Below are 24,241 nucleotides of genomic sequence, written 5' to 3' on the forward strand. Positions count from 1 at the left end.
ATGCTAGCTCAGAACTGAGAAGGAATAAAGTTCTTTCCTGGAGCAAACAAGGGCTTCTGGAGCTGGAATGTTTGGTATCCGGGGCTTTGCTGGCTGAAGCTGTCAGTCGGACGGGCTGTCAGTCTTCAGGGAGACTCTGTCTTTTCCTTCAGCATCTTTGCTCCCAGGTCACCATTTTCTCTAGTGTCCAGTGCCCCAATGCAGCTCCCCGAGCTTCCAGAGTCCCCTTGCCCTTTTCCTCACACAGCAGCCTCTCAGGCCCAGCCAGGCCAGCACTGTGCTTGTCCTTCACCCAGAGTATCAGATACTGTCCCACGAGCTAGCTGCCTGTTTTCTATTAGGAACCAGCGAATCCCTTAGTGGAATAATTTGAAGCTTTAACAGACAGGATAACGTCCAAAAACCAGTTTGGGATCTAATACAGAGTCGCTGACTTACTTTGTCAATACATTTAAAAGACACTAACATCTCTGATGACTGCTATTTTTAGAAGAATGGAAACACACTGTTTCTTAATTCTGTGAAAGGAGTGTCCTTTTAACATCAGAGGAGGCGCACACACATAACAAGGAAAATGTAAGGTTTCAAATACATAGAGCATAAACTCAGAATCGAGGATATCTTTGAAATGTTTTTAAATTTAATTTTTATTTTATATTGGAGTATAGTTGATTTACAATGTTGTGTTAGTTTCAGGTATATAGCAAAATGATTCAGTTATACATATATATCAACTTTTTTTCAGATTCTCTTCCCATATAGATTATTACAGAATATTGAGTAAAAGTTCTCTGTGCTATATATATACAGTAGGTTCCTGTTGATTATATATTTTATATATATAGTATGTATATGTGTATCTGAAACTCCTAATTTATCACGCCCTCACCTTTCCCCTTTGATGACCATAAGTTTGTCTCAAGGATTATGTTTTAAATTGAGTAAATATTTCCGTGAAAAACTCAGTGTGTTTCTCTCCCTCTTGTTTCCTCCCTATCTTCCCCTTTCCCTCTCTTTCTATTTTCTTTTCTGTCTTTCCCTCATTGGTGTGACTTCTTCGTTTGGTGAACACAAAGCCTTTTTTGGGTGCCTGCTCAGAGGTAGAAATCCAAGCTAGAAAAAAGCTAGCTATGTGTCACACCTCCCAGATGGCGTGGGGTTAAGTTCACTAAAATGTATCTGTCTTTAGAAGTCCCTTAATAGATCTGGAGTGGAGTGTTAGTCGCTCAGTTGTGTCTGACTCTTCGCAAACCCACAGACTGTAGCCTGCCTCTGTCCAAGGAATTCTCCAGCCAAGAGTACTGGAGTGGGTTGCCATTTCCTTCTCCAGAGGATCTTCCCGATCCAGGGATCAAACCCAGGTCTCCTGCACTGTAGGCAGATTCTTACTGTCTGACCTACTGGAAAGTCCCAGAAATAGATCTAGTGGTGGAAGTTTACTGCAGTCATGAAGAGGTGTGCCCTTTCTGTGAATTTCGGGGGGGGGGGGGAGGGGGTTATTATAGTGGACTTAGGAGGATCAGGTCCAATAGCCCAGAGCCATTTTTCCAAAGCCAAAGTTTTCCAGACTTTGCCATTCCTGGAATTCTTCAGCTCTGAGTGCAGCTGCCCTAGAATTCCTGGTCCTACAAACCACAACTTGGATCGTGTGGGCTGGGCCACTAGCCTAGTCTTTGGCTCGAGGCAGCTCTTGAAACGAGCCAGTTATTCACGTTTTCAAATAAAAGTCACCAGCCATCTATTACTAGCAAAGTTGTTATAAGCAACCAGCCAGTTGTTATAAGCAAACTCAGGAGGAGTGAATTTCACTTGGCGCACTGATTCAAAACGAAACTCTGCCATCGGAAACGCCCGGAGATGAACGTGAGGTTATACAAATACAAACCTGAAAACATTAGAAACGCGCCAGCTTTGCTTCCCAGACAGCAGTGGCCCAACAGCTCCTGTGCTTGGGCTTATCTGTGGTACTGAGAGCCTTCGGGAGATGTGAGAAGTGGTGCTTCTCCCATTTGCTCCCTTCTAGCGCCCCCTGGTGGAAAGCCGTCCCCAAACCGAGCCCTGCCTCAGCCATGTGCGCAAGGCCAGAGGTGGAAAGGAGACCTGCGCGGATGGGAGAAGGGGGAGCAAGCCTTCACAGGAAAGAACGAGAATATCAAATAAAATGAGAAGCCCAACTCCCTTATCCATGAGAGACATGCCAGTTCCTAAAGGTCACAGAGATTACGCTGGGATGTGATGCCCTTTTCCTGATTTGCTGGTACACGATAGATAATTAAAGACATTTGCTGGGGAATAAGCAGCAGATGAAAAGAACAGCGCAGATGTAAGCCTGGAAGAGGAAGCTCTGATTACTTCCAGTGATAATCCTAAACCCTGAGTATAACCTTCCAGCAGGCAAATAGTCATTGTCTGTCTCTGGGGCGTTTTAGATAGTCTCTGGCAAAGGCCAGGTATGCATGAATTTCTGCCTAAATCGGAAATTTTACAAAAGTGCAAAAAGGCTTTCTCTTTGCAGGTTAATGAGAAAAAATTCGAAGAATAGCTTCTGTAATCACTGTGGGCATGTGGCAGTGACTTCGTTTATTCATTCACGTGGACGACCTGTGATGCTGTAAATAGAAAATGACCATGAATCCAATAATCATTGTCATTTACTTTGGCATGAATCAACACTTCAGTCTGTAAGCAGACATGCCAAGTGTCTTGAAGAGTCATGCCAAACAAGGATCATCAGGAAGCTGTTTGGCTTTTACAGTTTGTTTTTCACTCACTCATTGATAATTCACTGGGCAGCAACTAGTTGCTAGCAATTGTTTTGTGCAGAACTGGAACCATAAACAAGGCAGAAGTGGGCCTCCCTGCTCTCAGCTGTCCTTGGCCTTCAGCGGTGATAGAACAAAACCTTATTGTGACTAAAGTCATGGCAGAGTCGGACCTTTATTTCAAGGCAGTTGTCCTTGCTATTGAATGAAGACAAATAATTTTTTTTTATTGGAGTATAGTTGTCTTACAAAGTTGTGTTAGTTTCTGCTGTACAGAAAAGTGAATCAGTTATATATATACACATATACCCCATATATGGATATTGGATTTTCTTCCCGCTTATGTCACCACAGAGTATTTAGGAGAGTTCCCTATACAGTAGGTTCTCGTTAGTTATCTATTCTGTACGTAGCAGTGTACGTAGCAGTACCAATATCCCAGTCCATCCCACCTCCCTCCACCCCTTGTTATCCATGTTTGTTCTCTACGTCTGTGTCTCTACTTCTGCTTTGCAAATCAAATGAATATTTCTGAATAATCTTCCTCCTAAATTTTAGGCTGCAGAAGAGAGTAAAGATAACTGAGAGATTGTTGCTGGATTTATTATCCACTCTGCTAGTGTGTAGTCATGTATTATAAATTCAGTGAAGAGGGCAAGGCCTTTTCCTAGTCCCCAGATATTATGTCTGCTGGCAAATACCAGCAATTTCCCTTTGAAAGCTCTATATATTTAATTTAAGGAAAACACCCCGATGCTGGGAAAGATTGAAAGCAAAAGAAGAAGGGTGTGGCAGAGGATGAAATAGTTAGATAGCATCACCTTACACAATGTGGGTGAGCCTCATCTAATCCGTTGAAGGTCTTAATAGAGCAAAGACTGATCTCCACTAAGCAAGGAAAAAGTGGGGCATCAGCCTGCCTCTGGACTCAAACTGCAGTTCTTCCCTGAGTCTCCAGTCTGCCTCATCAGATTTTGGACTCACCAGCCCTCATAACTGTGTGAGCCAATTCCTTAAATCAATCTCTCTCTCTCTGTCTCTGATCACCTTGATAAATATGAGTGTCATGCCTACAAACGTGAAAATGCCTTTAAAAGAAGCCCTGCAGTGCATGTTTACTGTTACATCAATTTACTCTCATATCATTTACACCTTCTGGAGAGCTGTTGATAGTTGGAAGAGGGCCCATTAGAGTCCTGAGTGGGGCAAATAGGGTAGAGAATACTGAAGGTCAGCTCTAACCTACTTGGCCTTCTTCCCATTCTGTCTTCAGAGGGGGAACCACAGTCTGCTTCTATCTGTTTACCTTCAATCCACCCTATGAATACACAGTACATGAATGAGTTCTAGAAAGCTAAGTGATGGGAAAGGTGGGAAATTAAATGGCTAACTGCTCTGTTCTAGGCATTCCCCTTTGCTAATTTACCCAATCTTCTCATCCACAAGAGGAGGCTCATCATTATGCTCATGGACTCAACCAAGCTCTGTGGCCTTAAATTTGTGCTTGGTTGCTTTTTAGGTATGTGGCTTTGGACAAATTACTGAACCTCTCTGTTATTCAGTTTCTTCTGTGCAATGGGGATAATAACATTCAGTTCAGTTCAGTCACTCAGTCGTGTCTGACTCTTTGCAACCCCATGAGCTGCAGCACGCCAGGCCTCCCTGTCCAACACCAACTCCCAGAGTTCACCCAAACTCATGTCCATTGAGTCGATGATGCCATCCAACCATCTCATCCTCAGTCGTCCCCTTCTCCTCCTGCCCTCAATCTTTCCTAGCATCAGGGTCTTTTCCAATGAGTCAGTTCTTTGCATCAGGTGGCCAAAGTATTGGAGTTTCAGCTTCAACATCAGATCTTCCAACGAACACCCAGGACTGATCTCCTTTAGGATGGACTGGTTGAATCGCCTTGCAGTCCAAGGGACTCTCAAGAGTCTTCTCCAACCCACAGTTCAAAAGCATCAATTCTTTGGTGCTCAGCTTTCTTCACAGTCCAACTCTCACATCCATACATGACCACTGGAAAAACCATAGCCTTGACTAGACGAAACTTTGTTGGCCAAGTACTGTCTCTGCTTTTTAATATGCTGTCTAGGTTGGTTATAACTTTCCTTCCAAGGAGCAAGCATCTTTTAATTTCATGGCTGAAGTCACCATCTGCAGTGATTTTGGAGCCCCCCAAAATAAAGTCTCTCACTGTTTCCACTGTTTCCCCATCTATTTGCCATGAAGTGATGGGACTGGATGCCATGATCTTAGTTTTCTGAATATTGAGGTTTAAGCCAACTTTTTCACTCTCCTCCTTCACTTTCATCAAGAGGCTTTTTAGTTCCTCTTCACTTTCTGCCATAAGGGTGGTGTCATCTGCGTATCTGAGGTTATTGATATTTCTCCTGGAAATCTTGATTCCAGCTTGTGCTTCTTCCAGCCCAGTGTTTCTCATGATGTACTCTGCATATAAGTTAAATAAGCAGGGTGACAATATACAGCCTTGACGTACTCCTTTTCCTATTTGGAACCAGTCTGTTGTTCCATGTCCAGTTCTAATTGTTGCTTCCTGACCTGCATACAGGTTTTTCAAGAGGCAGGTCAGGTGGTCTGGTATTCCCATCTCTTTCAGAACTTTCCACACTTTATTGTGATCCACATAGTCAAAGGCTTTTGCATAGTCAATAAAGCAAAGTTTTTCTGGAACTCTCTTGCTTTTTCCATGGTCCAGTGGATGTTGGCAATTTGATCTCTGGTTCCTCTGCCTTTTCTAAAACCAATCTGAATATCTGGAAGTTTATGGTTCATTTATTGCTGAAGCCTGGCTTGGAGAATTTTGAGCATTACTTTACTAGCGTGTGAGATGAGTGCAATTGTGCGGCAATTTGAGCATTCTTTGGCATTGCCTTTCTTTGAGATTGGAATGAAAACTCACCTTTTTCAGTCCTGTGGCCACTGCTGAGTTTTCCAAATTTGCTGGCATATTGAGTGCAGCACTTTCACACCATCATCTTTTAGGATTTGAAATAGCTCAACTGGAATTCCATCACCTCCACTAGCTTTGTTTGTAGTGATGCTTCCTAAGGCCCACTTGGCTTCACATTCCAGGATATCTGGCTCTAGGTAATAATAACATCAATAATAACAGTATTACATTATTATTACAGTAAGATCTTACTATTACACATTGAAATAGTGTAGGGAGTGAGTTGTGTGTATATGTGTGTGTGCTCAGTCACTCAGTCATGTCTGACTCTTTGTGACGCTATGGACTGTAGCTCCTCTGTCCATGAGATTTCCCAGGCAAGAATACTGGAGTGGGGTGCCATTTCCTACTTCAGGGGATCTTCCCGACCCAGGGATCAAACCCAAGCTTCTTGCATCTCCTACATTGGCAGGGGGATTCTTTACCAGTAGCGTCACTCCCATAGGGTGTGAATTAGTATATGATAATAAGATCTTACTGTAGTGTCTGCATATGGTAAAGGCTTTGTTGGTAGGAGTGGGGAACTGCCTCTCTTAGAAGGTAGGTTTTATTTCCAACATTTTCCAGGTGAGTTTCATGAGTAGTTGCCCCACATCATATTATTGCTACAAGAAAATGGAGACATGATGTGACTTCAGGTTACTCTGACCCTAATGATCGCTCAACTCCATATCTGTCCTAACAGAGAAAAAAAAATTTGAACACCAGTTTTGCCATTTCGTTTAGCATCTCATGGATTGATGTTTGATTTCGGATAAACTGCTGTTTCTTTTTCTTCCCCCTCCTCCTCCTTCTTCTTCTTTTATTATATCTGGAACAAAATGTTAGTTAGACTCATGACCTACTATAAGCTCCGGAAGCTGTCTTCTTCAGCCTTGCTGTCCCACTTAGTCAAAAGGACGTGGTCAACCTAGCTTTCTCTGCGGCCAGCATCAAGCTGTGAGATACCAGGTGGTAGAGTGAGTTACTGAGAAATAGAGCCTAAATGTGATATGATGGTGTAGAGATCAGGAAGGTGTTATTTAACAGTTATCTATCAGGTTCTTGTTCTAAACGAGCCTCTGATGTTACGGACAAGACAAAAAAGCATGCAACTCAGACCATGAATCTAGCTCAATGGTTACAATCTAGCTCAATCAGTGGTTCTTAACAAAGGGTGATTTTGCCCACAGGGGACATCTGACAATGCCGCTAAATATTGCGGTGTTCACACCAGTGAGGGGGAGGTGGGTATTAGAGGGGTGATGGGGCTGTTGCCGCTGGCACGTAGTGCATAGTGGCCAGGGATGCTGCTAAACATCCTGCAATATACGGGACAGCTCCCCACAACAAAGAATTCATCCATCTAAAGCGTCTAAAGTATCAATAGTGGTGAGATTGAGAAGCCCAGTGAGCGATGAAGGCTACACGAAGAAATATAAATGACCATGGAAGATGGTACCTAATTAAGAGCCACAGGGCAAGACAGGTCACAGCGCTTTGGGAGCCTGAAGGAAGGTCAGATGGGAGTAAAGTACAAAGGAAGCCTTTTTCAGGCTGGAGGCAGAAATAGGCAAGATGTCTGTGAGAACAGCAAATAGAAGAAGTTGGTGTAATAGGAATTGGTGAACAGTAAGAGTCAGGATGGGTGATCAGATTTTGAAAGGCCCTGAAAATAAGGAAAGATACAATCTTGTTGCCATATGTTGTTGAGAATCTATTTTAACAATTTAATTTTTTATTGAGGGTTAACTGACCTATAATATTATATTGGGTGTAGCTGTACAGCATAGTGCTTCGGTGCTGTACTGCGCAGGGCTAAGCTGCTGCCGCGGTTGTGTCTGACTCTTTGTGGACTGTAGCCTGCCAGGCTCCTCTGTCCTTGGGATTCTCCAGGCAAGAATACTGAAGTGGGTTATCATGCCCTCCTCCGGGGATCTTCCCGAGCCAGTGATTGCGCCCGCATTTCTTATGTTTCCTGCATTGGCAGGTGGTTCTTTACCACTAGCACCACCTTGGAAGCCCAGTGATTTGGCACATGTATACACTGCAAAGTGAGCGCCGCAATATGTCTAGTTAACGTCGGTCAGCATACTGGTTACAGTGTAATTATGAGAAATTTTAAGATCTAATCTCTTCGCAACTTTCAGAAATGCAATACAGTATTATTAACTATAGTCGCCGGAGAGTCATTTAGATGCTGAGGATGTAGAGCAGCTGGCTAAGATAGACTTTAGGGAAATGAGTATATAGGATGTACTGAGGGGGAGGAATTTGACCAGTGGGGAATTTGACCAGTTTATTCAGTCACTGAAACAGGTTCAGAGCGGACTCTGGAGTGAGCCTGCCTGGGTTCTAGTCCTGGCTCTCCACTTATAAGCCCTTGACTCTCAACATCTCTGTGACTCAGAGTCTTCATCTGAAAAATGGGACTTCCTTCATGGGGTCATTGTGAGAATTAAGTGAATTAATGCAGAATTATAGGTGTGGGCTTATGAGGGCTTGGACTAGGCTGGTAGCAGGGCAGAGAAGAAGTAAAAAGCTGAATAATTTGAACTGAATCATGGAAGTTGGATATAAAGATGGGGCTTGGACAGAATCCATGATTTTGATGGACTCATACACAGACATAGGAAAACTGGAAAGGGGAAATGATTGGCTAGTTTTCTTATTAGGGCTTGCAAGGAAGATGATAATTCTGATTGGGTAAAAGGTGAGACAGTTGGCTGAATTAGAGAAATAAAAATCTTTGTATTGATTGGGTAAAAGGTGAGACAGTTGGCTGAATTAGAGAAATAAAAAATCTTTGTATCTATCACTAAAAATCATATACATTCAAAAAGTTTCCAATCCTAGAATAGGTATCTAACTAGTCACAGACCTACCTGATTTTCTGGGTCTTTGCCTTTTTTTTAATTCACAAATTTTAGTTTTATATATTCTGTATTGAAGCATTCAGAAAACTATAGAGAATAAATATAGCATGCCAGCAGTTATTCAAGGAGTAAAGTAACCATTATAAATACTTAGTTTCAATGATATTCAATGTTCTAGCTTACATTAGAACTTGTGACCATGAAGATCATTGCTTACCTTACCAGACCATCTTACAAAGGTTTCTAGGCTGAGTACAGAGTTTATTCTGCTTTATTGTGACCAAATTGTTCTCTGTCTTCAGTAGTTAGTGACTGCGTTCTACGTATACAGTCAAAGTCCTATCTTCTCTTATTTCAAGGACTTTCATGATCTTATATCCCCACTCTTACAGTTCACTACTTATTCTGTTGCTTTTTTAGTTGCACCTGCTTATTCTGTCCCCCACACATTCAGTTTTCATTTTCCTGTTAGGATTGAAGCAAAACAGGTGGGTGCTTTGAAAAAGTTATCATTTGATGCTCCTGCAAACTCTTTCATTCATATATTGATTTTGCTCAACAAATAATTGTTGAGTAATGATTAGGTGTCAAAAACTGTTCCAGCCTCTTGGGATCTAACTGTGAACAAAGTAGACAATGATCCCTGTTTGCATTCTAGTTGAGGAGACAGACGGTAAGGGGAAAAATGATAAATTGCTCATCATGTTAGAATGTGAGAAATGCTAATAAAAAAAAGAAGAATAGAGCAAAGTCAGGAATCCTGAAGTTAGCAGGTCAATAGTCATGGGTCAGGGTACTCTTCACTGAGATGGTGAGATTGGAGCAGACTTGAGGAGTGGAGAGAGGGAAGACTGACACCTGAGGGAAGAATGGTCCAGGCAGTATGGAGGTGAAGAGCCTTTGCTGAAAGCAGGTCTGGCCTGGAAGCACTGTGGGGCCAGTGTGGCCAGTGTGGCCAGTGTGGCCAGTGTGGGGGGTAAATGAGCATGAGCACACTGGGGAGAGGGATGAGAAGGCACCAGGAGGCCAGACCACAGAAGGTTTCGAGACTATTGTGAGAAAATTGGCTAAAACACTCTGTGAAATGGAGAGCTGTTGTGGGTTTTGAGACAAGGAGTAGCATGATCTGACCTAGGTTTTAAATTAATTACTCCGACTGCGGAAAAGAAACCATAGGGGGAGTTAAGGGTAGAGCAGTAGGAAGTTAGGAGGCTCTTGGTATAATTCAGATAATGGAGACTTAGACCTTTTTAGTAACAGAAGTCTTGCCTGGAGAATCCCAGGGACGGGGGAGCCTGGTGGGCTGCCGTCTATGGGGTCGCACAGAGTCAGACACGAATGAAGTGACTTAGCAGCAGCAGTAACAGAAGGGTGGGGAAAAACAGTAAGATTTTGAAAACTGACAGAAGCAGTTGAGACCCAAAAGCCTAATAATACACAGTGTAGTGCAAATTTGTGGAGGGGGTGGGGGACTCTATTTGAGTCTCCAGAAATCAGCTTTGGGATGGAGAACAGATGGTTTCTTGGCTAAGGAAGAAAGCTATTAAATCAGAGGGGTAAAGGTGAATCTTTGCCTGATAGAAATGAGATGTTTGCCACTGGACCCCCAAGGTGTCTATAGCCCAAAGACAGAATAATGGCAGTGTCCAAATCAGAGAAAGGTGTGTAAGTAATACATGAATCTAGGTTTTTAAGGTCAATTTCGGTGAAAGGAAAAGGAAACAATATATAACTGATTACTGTCCTGGGTGTCTTTATTCTTATTCAGCCTGTTCTATCCTGGAAGGATGACCAGCAGGGGTTAAATGTAGACCCAGCCTCTATGGTGGCTTAATGAGCTTGGCTTCTTGGTATTCCTTCTCCTGGAAAAGTTATCTGTAGGGCTTAGTTCAACATGCTTCCAAGCTCTCTGGCTTCTGGTTGCTAAATGGCCTGCTAAAGCATCAATTCCTATGACATCTGGGAGACAACATCTTGCAAAGTTGGAAAGATGTTCTATAGGATACAGTAAATGTCTTAAACCAGCAGCAAATGTGGTGATGTCTTCATAAAGCTAGGATGCATGAGTCTGGCAACTGAGGAAAAAGAGATTGGAGTGGCCCCTCTTATCAACTAATAGCCCACTGGAATATTGTTATTTTCTTTCCCTATAACTTTTGTGTTTGGTGAGCTTGGAGATACCAGTGCCCCAGAGAAGAATCCTTTTCTTAGGGAATATTGGGAGCCGAGATTGCCCTCTGACCATTGTGGGATTCTTGGTATCAGTGAGTTGATGGGCACAGAAAGGACTCAATGTATCAGAGATGAGTATCGCAATTTCTAGGAAGAAACTGGGTTCATTCTTTTCAATGAGGACAAAGAGGACTTGGAAACTCAGGGGACATACTAGCTTCATTTCTTTCCTTTTTGGGGTGAAGTAGAAAAGAATAGCTTTATTTCTTTGCAGGCAAGGAGGGGGATGGGTGGGTAGGTCACAGTGTTTCTCCCCTGGAGGCGGTAATGAGGAATTTTATAGGAATGGTTCAAGGAGCAGGGCATGATCAGCTTGTGGGCATTCTTCTGATTGGCTAGTGGTGAGTCAGCATCATCAACTTCTGGTTCCAACAGGTCTGGGGACTATGTGCTTGTGGGCAGCATGAAGTTAACTTCTTCCATCTGGTGGGGGTTTCAGGACCTAATGAAGCTCAGTCTTGTCTCATCACAGAAAGAATTCAGTGAGAGACAAAGTGATAGGTAAGAGGTGGATTTATTTAGAGAGAAACACACTCCACAGAGTGTGGGCCACCTCAGGAGGCAACAGTAGCCATTAGCTTCATTTCTTAATATTGAAAATAGTCCTGGTCAGTAGAAAATTGTAACAACCCCATTAAGAACAACTAAGGACCAGATCCTCCAGGAATGAACATTTGGGCAATTCCAGCAGAGGAAAGCTCCTTCCACCAAAGTGTTAGCAAAGGCAAGAGGGCACAAGGAATGGAAGGTGACAGAGGCCACTTGTGATCAACTTATGATGCAGGATAGCTGTAAAGGTGGGAATTGTAGCGACTATGTCCTCTGTTACTCTTGTTTTTACCTCATTTCTTTCTCCATCTGATGTAGGAATCCTAACGATGGTTAATGTACCAAGTTTCAGGTGGGAGTGTAATCAAATTGGCATCAGCTGGTGATAATATGTTAGCTGATGGGGCTTTGTTGCATCCTGTGTTCTGAGGGCATAGAGAGGATGCTGAGGGGTAGATTATACTGGGTGGCTTCTGCTTGGATTCGTCCCTCTTCTGTGTTCCAGGAGAGAAACTTTAGAGAAAGCATCTAATTTAATCTTTTCAACAAAACTGTAATGATAATAGATCTTGATTGCCCTCTTAAACATACCTGGCATTGTTCTAGGTGTTGTATAGGAACTCATTCAATTAATCCTCACAGTAGCCTTACGTGCTAAGTATCCTACTATTCCCATTTTACAGATGAGGAAACCTAAGCACAAAACACTTAACTAGCTTGCCCAAACCCACAAAGGCGGAGATTAATCTCTGCACCTGAAGGCTTCTCAAAGGGGATAGGTATGATTTTCTTGTTTTTACAGATAGGAAAACAATGACTTAGAGAAGTAAAGGGACTTATTCCTGATATAGTCAGCACCCCATCCACCTCCAGCTAGAATGCATATGCAGCCCTTTCTAACCTCAAAGCTAATGCTCATGTCTAATGTACTCTGTTTTCTTAATAATACTTCATTTTCAGGGGCCAGTATGAGAAAGAGTTGCTGTGAAATGTAGGTTCTGTGAACATAAAACAGCTTTTGATATATTCAAAATTTATGGTTTGAAAATAGGCAAATAATCTAACAAATAAAGATTAAGTTTGACAAAAGAAGTGTAAGAATGACCCAGATTTAATAAGTAGTGCTTTCTTTAAATATTCAGTTTGCTTGAACCTAATCCATAGAAAGTTTGAGATCCAAAAAGGTAAGTGTATTTTTATACACAAAATATAAAAATAGAATAAACATGCTAAGTTATATTATTACATAGTATATTACGTATTATAAATATATTTAGTATATTTATATTACTTTATATAAATATATTTTAAAATATATTTGAAGAAATGTAATGCACCTAATTTAAAATCCCTGCTAGCAGATTCCCTAGGAGAACATTGTTTTCAGAATTATATTCTTTAGTACATTTGTCAACCGACATCAGCCCTTATCAATGTAAAGTGAATACACTGGTCATTTTTCATCCACTGACTGAGGAAATGCATGAAACCAGACCCAGAGATAAGAGCCTGAGAAGGGAAACCACAGTGGCCAGGGTACCAGTAACTTATTTTCGTGTTAGTGACAATCTTTCATCTTCTACTAGTGAAGAAGGGCAGGGTAAAGGTTTGCATGTGTAGGAAACTTTCTATTACCCATGCCCTCAGAGATTTCCTCCTTTGGAATAGTGCCAGCAGCCTCCTCTTCCCAATATCATGGACTTGTGGCTTTCTAACAGTTGAAAATGATCTGCTTTTCAGATAACACCATCCAGTCGATTTTCTGCTGCTGCTGTTGCTGTTCCGTGCAGAAGCGGTAAGTCCAAGGGCAACTTCTTGGGTGGAATCTCCATGTTTCTTTGAATCTGCTGTTCATCTGCCTGGGAAACTCCTCCCATTTTCTCCCTATTCAATGGCCATTCATTTAAAGCTAGCGATAGGTCACGTGTCAGGTCCATGGTCCTTTCTCGATCCTCTTGGACTTAATTGCTCCTTCCATTGTGTTCCCAGAGCATGTGGCCTGGTTCTCTATTTAATTTTTGTTTCATGCGTGCTATTTATGTGTCTGTGTCTCACTCTGTAATTTTTACCTTTTAAGGGCAAGAATCCTGTTTTATTTGAGGTTCTCCCTGAAACTACCAATGTGTTTTATACTTTGGTGCCCAGTAAATGATGGATAAAGATAAAAATCCAGGGTGCCATGATAATAGTAGCAGCCAGCATTTAATGGGAGTCCTGTATATCAGACTGTATTAAACAGTTTACTTTTTTTAGCTCTTAGTAACTCTCAAAACCACCCTTTTTATTTGTTTGTTTTTACAATCCCCATTATACAGATGAAGAAATGCAGGCCTAGGGAGGTTACGTTGCCCAAGGCCACACTATAAAAATGGTAGATCTGGGATCCAAACTCATGTTCTTAATCGCTACACCACATCTACTTTTTAACAATAGATACTCACATGAGGCAATGCATGTGAAACGTGAAACACTGTGCCTGACACAGAGTAAGGTCTTCATTATCTTGATTGTAATTGTACGCCCTTAATAGTCACCAGACTCTGTGTTGCCCATGTGACATGTATTTTCTCAATTTTATTATTCATAGCAACTCTATATGCTCTTAGTGTCTCTAGTCCTAGGTTAAAAAAAGTAAAGTTCTGAGAGGTCCCAGAGTACCTTGCCCAAGGAAATGGAGTTAGGAAGTCTTCTAAATAAAAAATAGGAAGGAGACTTTCCTACTAGCTTGTTTATAGTCTAGTGGATTTATAGCCAAGAGTTAAATAATCCTTTGTAACGTGATTATTTTTCAATGTCAGGCAAGTGAGGACACAAATAAGCCTTAGCAAAGATGAAGAACTTTCAGAAAAATACACACAGCGTCGCAGACCGTGGTTCAGTGACTTGCCAAGTAAGAAGCAAGTGAGTATCATTTTGCAGGGGGAGAAAGGGTAGAGGAAGGTGGCATTTTTAGGGTCTGTGTTTCGTGAGGTACCGTTTGCTACCCTGCCCAGAACCTAATGTCATGCTTGGCACATAATAAGTTTTCAATAAACTTTTAGTGAATCAACAGCCTAGAAGAAAGGGAAAGAAAATAAGACCAGTTAAAATGGCCTATTCTGCAATATTTTGGCAGAATTTGAAATTGGGGAAAAAATGCCTTCTGGCTATCACCATTTTGAGGCCAGGATTAATTTTCAGTTCAGTGTTAGAAAATAAGTTTTCTTGGGAAGTTGATAAGCCCAAACACAAGCTTACAGCATATTAAAGGGAAAAGCTTTTTTTTTTTTTTTTTTCCCTCTCTCTCTCTCCTTTTTCTAAAGGAGAAAAATCCTTAAAGTGAAATTATTAAGGAGGAAATAACATTTTAAGAATTGTGACATGAAAATATTCAGTGCCATGCTGGCAAGAGAATTTGTGATCTCGAGAATTTACAAAATGATGAGTGTGTTGCTGGATCTGAAAATTGTTTTGTAGTTAGTCATTTCCTACGTTTATACCACCTGGGCTTCTGCTTTACTGCAGCTAGCTGGGAGAAACAAGGCGGCAGGCAGATACTCTCTACCCTTATTCTTTTTTTAGCTCAGATCACTTAAACAATAGTGCCACGACTCATACCTTAATTTTTTACAGTCCAACAGGGGCCATGGACAACCATCAAAACGCAAGCCACTGCCTCCCCTCCCACCCTCTGAGGTTTCTGAAGAGAAGATCCATGTTAAGGCACTGTACGATTTCCTGCCCAGAGAGCCCTATGATCTAGCCTTAAAGAGAGCAGAGGAATACCTTATCTTGGAGAAGTATGATCCTCACTGGTGGAAGGCAAGAGACCGCTTGGGGTAAGACTGGTGGTTTGTCTTTACCAAATCTTTCCTCTTTTAGTCCCTACAGACTTCCGAAGTGTGAAAGACACTCCGTTTAGTTTATTAGAGAAATAGACTGTTTATTTTCTCAAGGTTTATAACTCTCCCTTGTAAATGAAACAGAAGCTGTTCCCACACCTCTCCGTCTGTATGAATGGGCATTATAATGCTGTGATTTCAGGTAGACTCTCCAAACTAGGTACATGTGGCTTTATAGCCTGATGTAGCCACACACTGCTGTGTGTTTTGGGGCAAATTACTTACCCTCTCTGTTTCCCTTCCCTCCTTCCTTCCTCCCTCCCTCCTTCCCTTCCTTCCTCCCTTTTCCATTCCTTTCTTTCTTCTCAGGTATAGCCACCAGGGAAGTCTCTATAATTGACATAGAACATTATATTAGCTGCAGGTGTACAACATAATGATTTGCTCTTCGTATTTATTGTGAAATAATCACTACAAGTCTAGTTAACATTCGGCAGCATACATAGTTACAATTTTTTTTTCCCTTGTGATGGGAACTTTTATGATTTACTGTCTTAGCAATCAGACATGCAATATGGTACTATTTTTCACTTTTAATGCTTTTTAACTTTTTTAAATTATGAAACTAAGGTAACACATTTACAGGAGACTTGGAAAATATAGAACAAAGTTACATATAGTTCTATTATATATATTATAATTTTTTAAAAGTAGATAAATTAAGATGTTTAGTTTGAGTTTCAATATCAAACTCTCAAAAATTAATAGAATGAATATACAGAGAAGGAGAAGGATATAGTAGACCTGAAAAGCACTATGAATCGATTCAACATAATATAAATTTATACAACTTTCACACAACAGTAGGATACAAACTCTATTCAAGTTCCTATAGACAATAAAAAGAACTAAAAAGCCTCTTGATGAAATTGAAAGAGGAGAGTGTAAAAGTTGGCTTAAAACTCAACATTCAGAAAATGAAGATCATGGCATCTGGTCCTATCAATTCATGGCCAATAGATGGGGAAACAATGGAAACAGTGAGAGACTTTATTTTTTGGGGCTCCAAAATCACTGCAGATGGTGACTTCTGCCATGAAATTAAAAGGCACTTGCTCCTTTGAAGAAAAGCTATGACCAACCTAGACAGCATATTAAAAAGCAGAGACATTACTTTGCCAACAAAGATCCGCCTGGTCAAAGCTATGGTTTTTTCAGTAGTCATGTATGTAATGTGCGAGTTGGACTCTAAAGAAAGCTGAGTGCTGAAGAATTGATGCTTTTGAACTGTGGTGTTGGAGAAGACTCTTGAGAGTCCCTTGGACTGCAAGGAGATCCAACCAGTCAATCCTAAAGGAAATCAGTCCTGAATATTCATTGGAAGGACTAATGCTGAAGCTGAAACTCCAATACTTTAGCCACCTGATTCGAAGAACTGACTCATTGGAAAAGACCCTGATGCTGGAAAAGATTGAAGGTGGGAGGAGAAGGGGACGACAAAGGATGAGATGGTTGGATGGCATCCCTGACTTGATGGACATGAGTTTGAGCAAGCTCCAGGAGTTGGTGATGGACAGGGAAGCCTGGCATGCTGCAGTCCATGGGGTTGCAAAGAGTTGGACATGACTGAGCTACTGAACTGAACTGAATTGATAAGACAATAAACTAGGAGACACTGGAACATATTCAGGGACATAAGACCGGGTGCAAAAATTTCATGGTCTAAATGTATTGAAATCTTACAGAAGTCTGTTCTGTTATCATTGTAGAATTAAAACATGCAATACAGTACTATTAACTCGACACGATTCTATACATCATATCCCCAAGCCTCATTTATTGTGTAACTGGAAGTTTATACCTTTTGATCCCCTTCACCCATTTTAGCGCCCTGCAACCACCCTTGCCTCTGGCAGCCACCAGTGTATTTTTTGTCCTTTGAGCTTGTTTTGTTTCAATTTTTCATTTTTTTTAAAGATTTCACATGTAAGTGAGACCACATGGTTTTTCTTTATTTCACTTAGTATGGTGCTGTCAAGGTCCGTCTATGTTGTTGCAAATGACAACATTTTTTTTTCTTTTTATGGGTGAATAATATTTCATATATACACCACATTTTCTTTATCGATTCATCCATCAGTGGACACTTGGTTGTTTCCTTATCTTGACTGTTATAAATAGTGTTACAGTGAACATGGGGATGCAGGTATCTTTTTAAGTTAGTGTTTTCATTTTCTTCAGATAAATACCCAGAGGTGGAATTGTTGGATCATATGATAGTTCTGTTTTTAATGAATTTTATTTGTAAATAAGAATAATACTAGTTTCTACCATACAACTTCTAATTTATGCTTTTTTTTTTTTTCGCAATTTGAATTTTTTTTTCCTATTAAGCTCTAAGATAGAAACAGAAACAGTGTCTTACTCATTTTCATATTTCTACAATGACTAGTTTTGGAAGTAAACATTGCAGTAGTTTCTGAATGAAATTAGAAAAAAAGGCCCTGGGATACAAAGGGCCTTTGTATCGGTTCTTTGTACCAGTTGTGATAGATTGTTAATTCTAGACTGGAGTCCTGGGTAGAAAAGAATTCTGAGGAGTATGTCTACTTTCAGAGAGAGAATTCTGGCCTTGATTTCTGATCCTTGTCAAGATTTTGAGGTTATAAGTATCTAAGCGTTATAGGTATCTAAGGTATAAGTATCTAAGGTATAAGGTTATAAGTATCTAAGTACATACAAATCTCTTTCTTTATGTTTTCTTAATGATTTGGCTCTTTTACCAGTTCTTCATTAAGACTCAACATGTGCTGGAGACTTTTCAGCAGGTAGAGAGGAATGATGTCCTAGTGATCATGTGAGTTAGTAGGTTCAGGGCTGTATCATTAACTACCCTTGCAGGTGGTGTGTTGTCATGACTCAGACTTAAAGAGAAATAGCACCAATTTTTAACTTCAAAGTTAATAAGTGAATATAGGTTTAAAAAAAATAATATTCAAACATGATAAATAGTGCCCAAATTCTGCTTTGCCACACCTCCAAACCCAGACTCTTTCCCCAAAGTAAGCACCATTATCCATTTAGTGATTCATTTCAATGATCTTCCTGTCCAGATCGCTTTCAATGCACTTTCTTGGATGTATTAAAAATATGGTATTGTCTGAAGATTTAATTGACTTAAATCTGACTATACTTTATGCATTGCTCTGCAACTTGCTTGTATTCCTCAATAATATGTCTTGGAGATCTTTCATAATTTTAAATTTCAGATTTTATTGGTGAAGTTATAGGAAAAGAAAAACTACTCCCCTGCTGATAAGTGTGAAAATTGTTGCCCTTCGACAGCAATTTGCTGTATCTACTGAAAAGATCCGCTTAATCAGCAACCCGGCAATTCCCCCGCTTTGTATCTGTCTTAGAGAAATGCTCTTACCTGTGCACAAGAAGGCATATTCAAGTATTTCTGTGCAGCTTTATTGTAACAGAGGCATGGCTAAACTAGAGTATCTATTCTGTGGGATGCTCTGCAGCAATTACAAAGAATTAAGTTAATATCTTTGCAATTGGTATGTTTTTAATCTAGTCACTATGATGTCCCAGTGATCATGTTAAGTGGCCCTTTTCCTATTTGCACAGATATCTGTGTCAGAAAACATCTTAAACTACTAATGTTAAACATCAGAAACTTAGTATTTGTTGTGCAAAGATTTTAGTTGAATGTTGAAATGAAAAAAAGTTTTTTCTTCTGTCAACAATTTAATTAGTCAAATGAATTTGATTTTCCTCTGCATCCTTGAGGTTTTTTAAAGGGGTCTTTGCCACAGTAATACCACAGATGTGTCAAAATTTTGATTTTTGCTTTGTGTTTGTAGGAATGAAGGCTTAATTCCAAGCAACTATGTGACCGAAAACAAACCAACTAATTTAGAAATATATGAGTAAGTGTCCTCCAAAATATGTCCCATGGTTAATCTATAAAAATCAGGTACATTTGGGTAACTTATTAGTATACATACTGTTTTGGGTCTGAAAAGGGAAAAGAAAGTAACACATTTGGAAGCTTTAGCTTAGATTTTTGATCTTAATAATGGCTGATTCAGAAACTTCTTTTTCTTAAAATTACTTTTTTTTTGTTTTGTATGGCCAATTAAAGAAAATTTTAACAGTGACTACAAGAAACCAAACACTCATCTTGCACTTGTTTTACTGCATGTCCTAAGTGGAAAAGTTATTATTTTAAAAATGGGGACTTCCCTGGTGGTCCTGTGGTTAAGACTCTACACTTCTACTGCAGGAGGCATGGGTTCCATCCTTGGTTGGGGAACTAAGATGTTCTATGCTGTGCAGCTTGACCAAAAATAAAAAATAAAAATAAAAAGTGACATCAGTTGTTCATTAATTAAGTTAGACTTAATATACAGATATATTACTATAGTTTGACTCATATTTTGAAGGGTTTAGAAATCTCCGAAGATGAGAAATAGGCTAATGCTATAGTTCAGAAGAACTTTTGATATGTTCACTAGAGTTTTGCTTAGAAATGCATTCTTGTTACACTATATTAATGGATTTAGAAGATAGAAACATTAGCAAGCACTATTTAACCCCTCAATCTGCAGATCAGAAAATAAGGTTGAGATATTAATGTATAGATAGAGAGTGACAGGGCTAGGAGTGGTCCTTGTTGTACAGTTACCAAGTCATGTCTGACTCTTTGGGAGCCCTGGGATTGCAGCTTGGCAGGCTTCCCTGTCCCTCACCGTCTCCTGGACTTTGCCCAAGTTCATGTCCATTGCATTGGTGATGCCATCCAACCATTTCATCCTGTGTTGCCTCCTTCGCCTCCTGCCTTCAATCTTTTCCAGCATCACGGTCTTTTCCAATGAATCAGCTGTTTGCATCAGGTGGCCAAAGTATTGGAGTTTCAGCTTCGACATCAGTCCTTCCAAAGAGTATTCTGGGTTGGTTTCCTAGTCTTTTATAAATTTAGGTTTGCAGTTTGAGCACTTGAGTGCCCTCCCCTGGCTTAGATACTGGTTTTGCAATTAGCATATGTTCCAGTAGGTTGTATTAGGTGATGTGAGTTGAGGCATTAGAACAGGTACCTCCCTGAGAACCAGGCAAATTAAAAGAGAACTCAGCCTTGGACTGCCTTGCTGCTTATTGAAGCCCATTTGTAGGCCAGACTCAGCATGCCTGCCTGCCAAGTTGCTTCAGTCATGTCTGACTCTGTGTGACCCTATGAACTTTAGCCTACCAAGCTCCTCTGTCCATGGGATTCTCTAGGCAAGAATACTGTAGTGGGTTGCCATGCCCTCCTCCAGGGGATCTTCCCAACCCAGGGATAGAACCTGCGTCTATTACATCTCCTGCGTTGGCAGGCAGGTTCTTTACCACTAGTGCCACCTGGGAAACTCCAGACTCAGCACATCCGTCACTGAAAACACCCATAACCTTACCAGACCTTTCTGCTGTCTGTTTCCATTCTCCTTCTCAAGTCTCTGTCCTCAGCTCCATCACAGTGTCTCTTCTCTCTTCCTCTCCTTTGCTTAGCTCATCATAACCCCTCTCTTGATCTGTGTCATTTAGCTCTGCCCTGAAATTCCTTCTCCACTCAAAGCCCCCAGGTGGCTGACCCCACCTTCCTTAGCAAATAGCCCCACAACTCTCTACAGTTGCTCAGGCATGCCCCATGCATGGAGTTGGGGGTGGGGAGTAGGCAGTGGGGTGCGGCGGGGGAGAGAAACTCACCACCAGCCCCAGCTGAAGCTGCTCAGCACAACCAGGTCTCTTTGAATTCTTTGAAGGCCAGGTCAGGGAAAATTTTGTTTGAAAATCTCCTGCTAAGAAAACCCAGAAAAATAAGATGGTTTTATCACCATATTCTAACTTCAGTTTGGATTTTCCTGGAAATTAAAGGAGACCTGTGTGAGGGTACCTAACACAGTGCCTGGTGGTTAGCAAGTGGATGCTCAGTAATCAACAGGGCTACTTTTCTTCCTTCTGTTATGAATTGATGTGCTTGTTGCTTCCCCTGTTTAGACCAGGCTTAGCGTCTGGCTTTAACAACTTGTTTATACTGCAGATACTGGATCACAAATTAAACCACTCTGATCATCTCATTTCCTTAGCCTGGATTTATGTTTCTGTAAGCCTTCTTTTATAATGACTTTAATTATGAAAAGACCAATTTTTAATTTTATTATGGTTTCAAGAAGGTTATTAAAATATAGATCATCAATACAAATCACTAAAATTGATCAACCACTTACTATGCAAACAAACACCATTCTACTGACTGTACAGAAACTTCTGTCCCATGTTGAAGTGCAGTAGTATGGGCTTAGAAATCGGAGAAATCTGGGTTCAAATCCTGGCATCACTCTTGACTAATGGTTCAGCTCTGAGCAAAGTTACCTAATGTCGTTAAATCTCTGAATGATCTGAACCCTGGGGACAATAATGCCTGTCTCATTCGGTACATAGTAGCTCTTCAATACATTCTAGAAGTTATGACTATTTCCTTGAACTGTGAAACAAGAAAGACATTGACAGCTTTGTCCACCTTGCCTAGTATAACTGGTACACTACATTCAGAGTTACTTCAGTCCTCCACTTAATTTGTTTGATCTTTATCATTATGTACTTAGGATAATGTTAGATGTTAGCTGTTGTAAGCAGAGGAAACACAATACGGAATACACAGAAGGAGTCCTGGTTTTCATGGAACTTACAGCTTCACCAAGGAAATAGACATTAAGCAACCCTGAATTCACAAATACATCATTTTAAATTGTGGTGTCATGAAGGAATAGTATGGGGCATGGGAAGGAAACAAGAGGGGAGGGAATATAATTTAAATGAGCATGTTGAGTGGGGAAGACCTTTCTGAGGATGTGACTTGAGGCCTAAAGGAGAAAGGAAGGAGATAGGGGGCTGATGGAAGAAGGAATGCTGTCCACGTGGGCTTCTGACATCTCTGGGGAATCTTTATGCAGAGAAATGTTTATGGCTACTTTGGTTTGAAATATTACAATGAAAAAACTTTGTTTTCAGTAAGCCTTCAAATTGAACTTTAAAATCTTGATATACTATTTATAAATCTAAAAACCAAGAACAATTGCCTAAATGCATACTCGACATAAAAATATCCTTAAACAATCCATCCTACTTACAAACTCAGTTAATTAAGTTTCCTGAAACATTTAACTTACATTAATAAACTGAATAAATTCAGTTTTCTTTATAAAGAAAATTTGGCCTGACAGGTCAAATTTGCAATTGTAATAGCCCCTTGTACGTCCTTACATGATCCTGGAAATGTAATAAATTAAACATAAATGTTTAATTAAACATAATGTGAATTGAGTTCTTTTAACCATGTGAATATCATTTTAAAAATTAGTTATTCTCAAACTTCAAATATCAAGTTGAAGTGTGAAGTGAAAGTCGCTCAATTGTGTCCAACTCTTTACAGTCCACAGAATTCTCTAGGCCAGAATACTGGAGTGGGTAGCCTTTCCCTTACTCCGGAGGATCTTCCCAACCCAGGGATCAAACCCAGGTCTCAGGGAAGCCCAAGAATACTGGAGTGGGTAGCCTATCCCTTTTCCAGCAGATCTTTCCCACCCAGGAATTGAACTGGTGTCTCCTGCATTGCAGACGGATTCTTTATCAACTGAGCTATCAGAGGCTTCCCTTGTGGCTCAGCTGGTAAACAAGTTGAAGATTAGTTATAAATCTTCAAGCAAAGACAAAAACTCTGAAATGCCAGATTCTCTTAAAATTTTTGATATTTTAAGTAGCAGACATTGATTATCCTGAGCTATGGATATGACTTACCTCATTTTCTCTACACTAAATGTTTAGTGTAGAGAAAAAACCTCAAATTTTCTCAGGGTCAGAAAGTCACCAAGTGAAGCAAATTAACCTTCTCAGCTCTAATAGGGTTTCCAGGTCTAAAACTCAAAGCCACAATACTGTTCTTTATTGATTAGACATCTAAGACTGGCACATGGGAGGCTTACATATAAGTTCCATATGTGATGGTTGTAGTCAACCACAGTTAGATGCAGTAGATTTTAAAAAATGTATTAATAGAATCCCCACCCCAATCCTGTGTATTGGGGGTTCTACTGACATCACTCAATATTAGTTTTATAATCAGTATTGTCTCAATAAAGAAGTTACAGCCTTACCTATTTGAAATACACAAAACAAAACAAAAAACTCTTCTACCTTTTATCATCTGATTTAAATAGTTGAAATTCTGAAACACCATGCCTCAACCTGCTCTAAATTACATTTATCCTTTTTCTGCCTTTTACTTATCATTATCATAATGCAGATGGAATTCTGCCTTATTTTAATTGATCTTAAATTCATCATATACTTCTATCTGGTTCTTTTGTTACTTTTTTGAAGTCATTCTGAGAATGACTTCCACACGGATGGATTTTTAATTTATATTTAATCACAATTAATATATTTTATTTATCACTATAATAAATAAATACAAAGCAACAAAATTAATACCAACATGATAGCAGGTAAAGAAACATTATTTAGAAAAAAATCAGTTTATGTTAATTCCTCCCTTTTTGAGTGTCATTATGCAGTCTTCTCTTTTCACAACTTCAGTCTATTTCAGTGAGCTATAATCATTAGTCTCTTTTTAGCCCCCATATTTCATAACTTAGCCAGTATGGGGGCCTCTTTAAATTGGTCCCCTGTGAATTTAACTCTGCCTCATTTATTTTGAAAGAATTTCTTCTTTCTACAACAAGAGGTCTCAGACTCATCTTGAAATTCCCTCCCACAATAAGAATATTCATTAACAAGTATTGAATGATAGGCACAGTTTAAATTCACAGTTACTCTTGTTCCCATTAGCAATAGGTAGTTATATGACTTTGACTAGAATCATCTGTAATCATCCCCTGTTCTCCATCTTTTTAAAAGACCATTTTCAATTTAAGTGCATTAATATTTTAAAAACCTGGCCATGCTAGTTAGTGGCAGCTTTCTACTATAGAAGGTTAGGGGAAG

The 24,241-nt window shown here is 40.1% G+C and overlaps 1 protein-coding gene across 8 annotated transcripts in view; it reads left to right on the forward strand.

The window, feature by feature from the left end:
• Positions 1-24,241, forward strand: part of TXK (TXK tyrosine kinase) — a 67,250-nt gene that overhangs the window by 6,456 nt on the left and 36,553 nt on the right. For 3 of the 8 annotated variants that reach the window (XM_045166291.1, XM_006073736.4, XR_006641274.1), the window contains 4 exons: positions 13,113-13,167; positions 14,171-14,273; positions 14,985-15,190; positions 19,066-19,131. In XM_045166291.1, coding sequence (XP_045022226.1) covers positions 13,113-13,167; positions 14,171-14,273; positions 14,985-15,190; positions 19,066-19,131 — 430 coding nt within the window. Of the gene's footprint in view, positions 1-9,245; positions 10,253-10,277; positions 11,621-12,786; positions 12,973-13,081; positions 13,168-14,170; positions 14,274-14,984; positions 15,191-19,065; positions 19,132-24,241 lie in introns of those variants that run through there. The other 5 variants (XM_044945891.2, XM_044945892.2, XM_044945889.2 and 2 more) reach the window with 5 other exon arrangements.

Source organism: Bubalus bubalis, chromosome 7 (genome assembly GCF_019923935.1).
Source record: "Bubalus bubalis isolate 160015118507 breed Murrah chromosome 7, NDDB_SH_1, whole genome shotgun sequence".
Taxonomy (NCBI): Eukaryota; Metazoa; Chordata; class Mammalia; order Artiodactyla; family Bovidae; genus Bubalus; species Bubalus bubalis.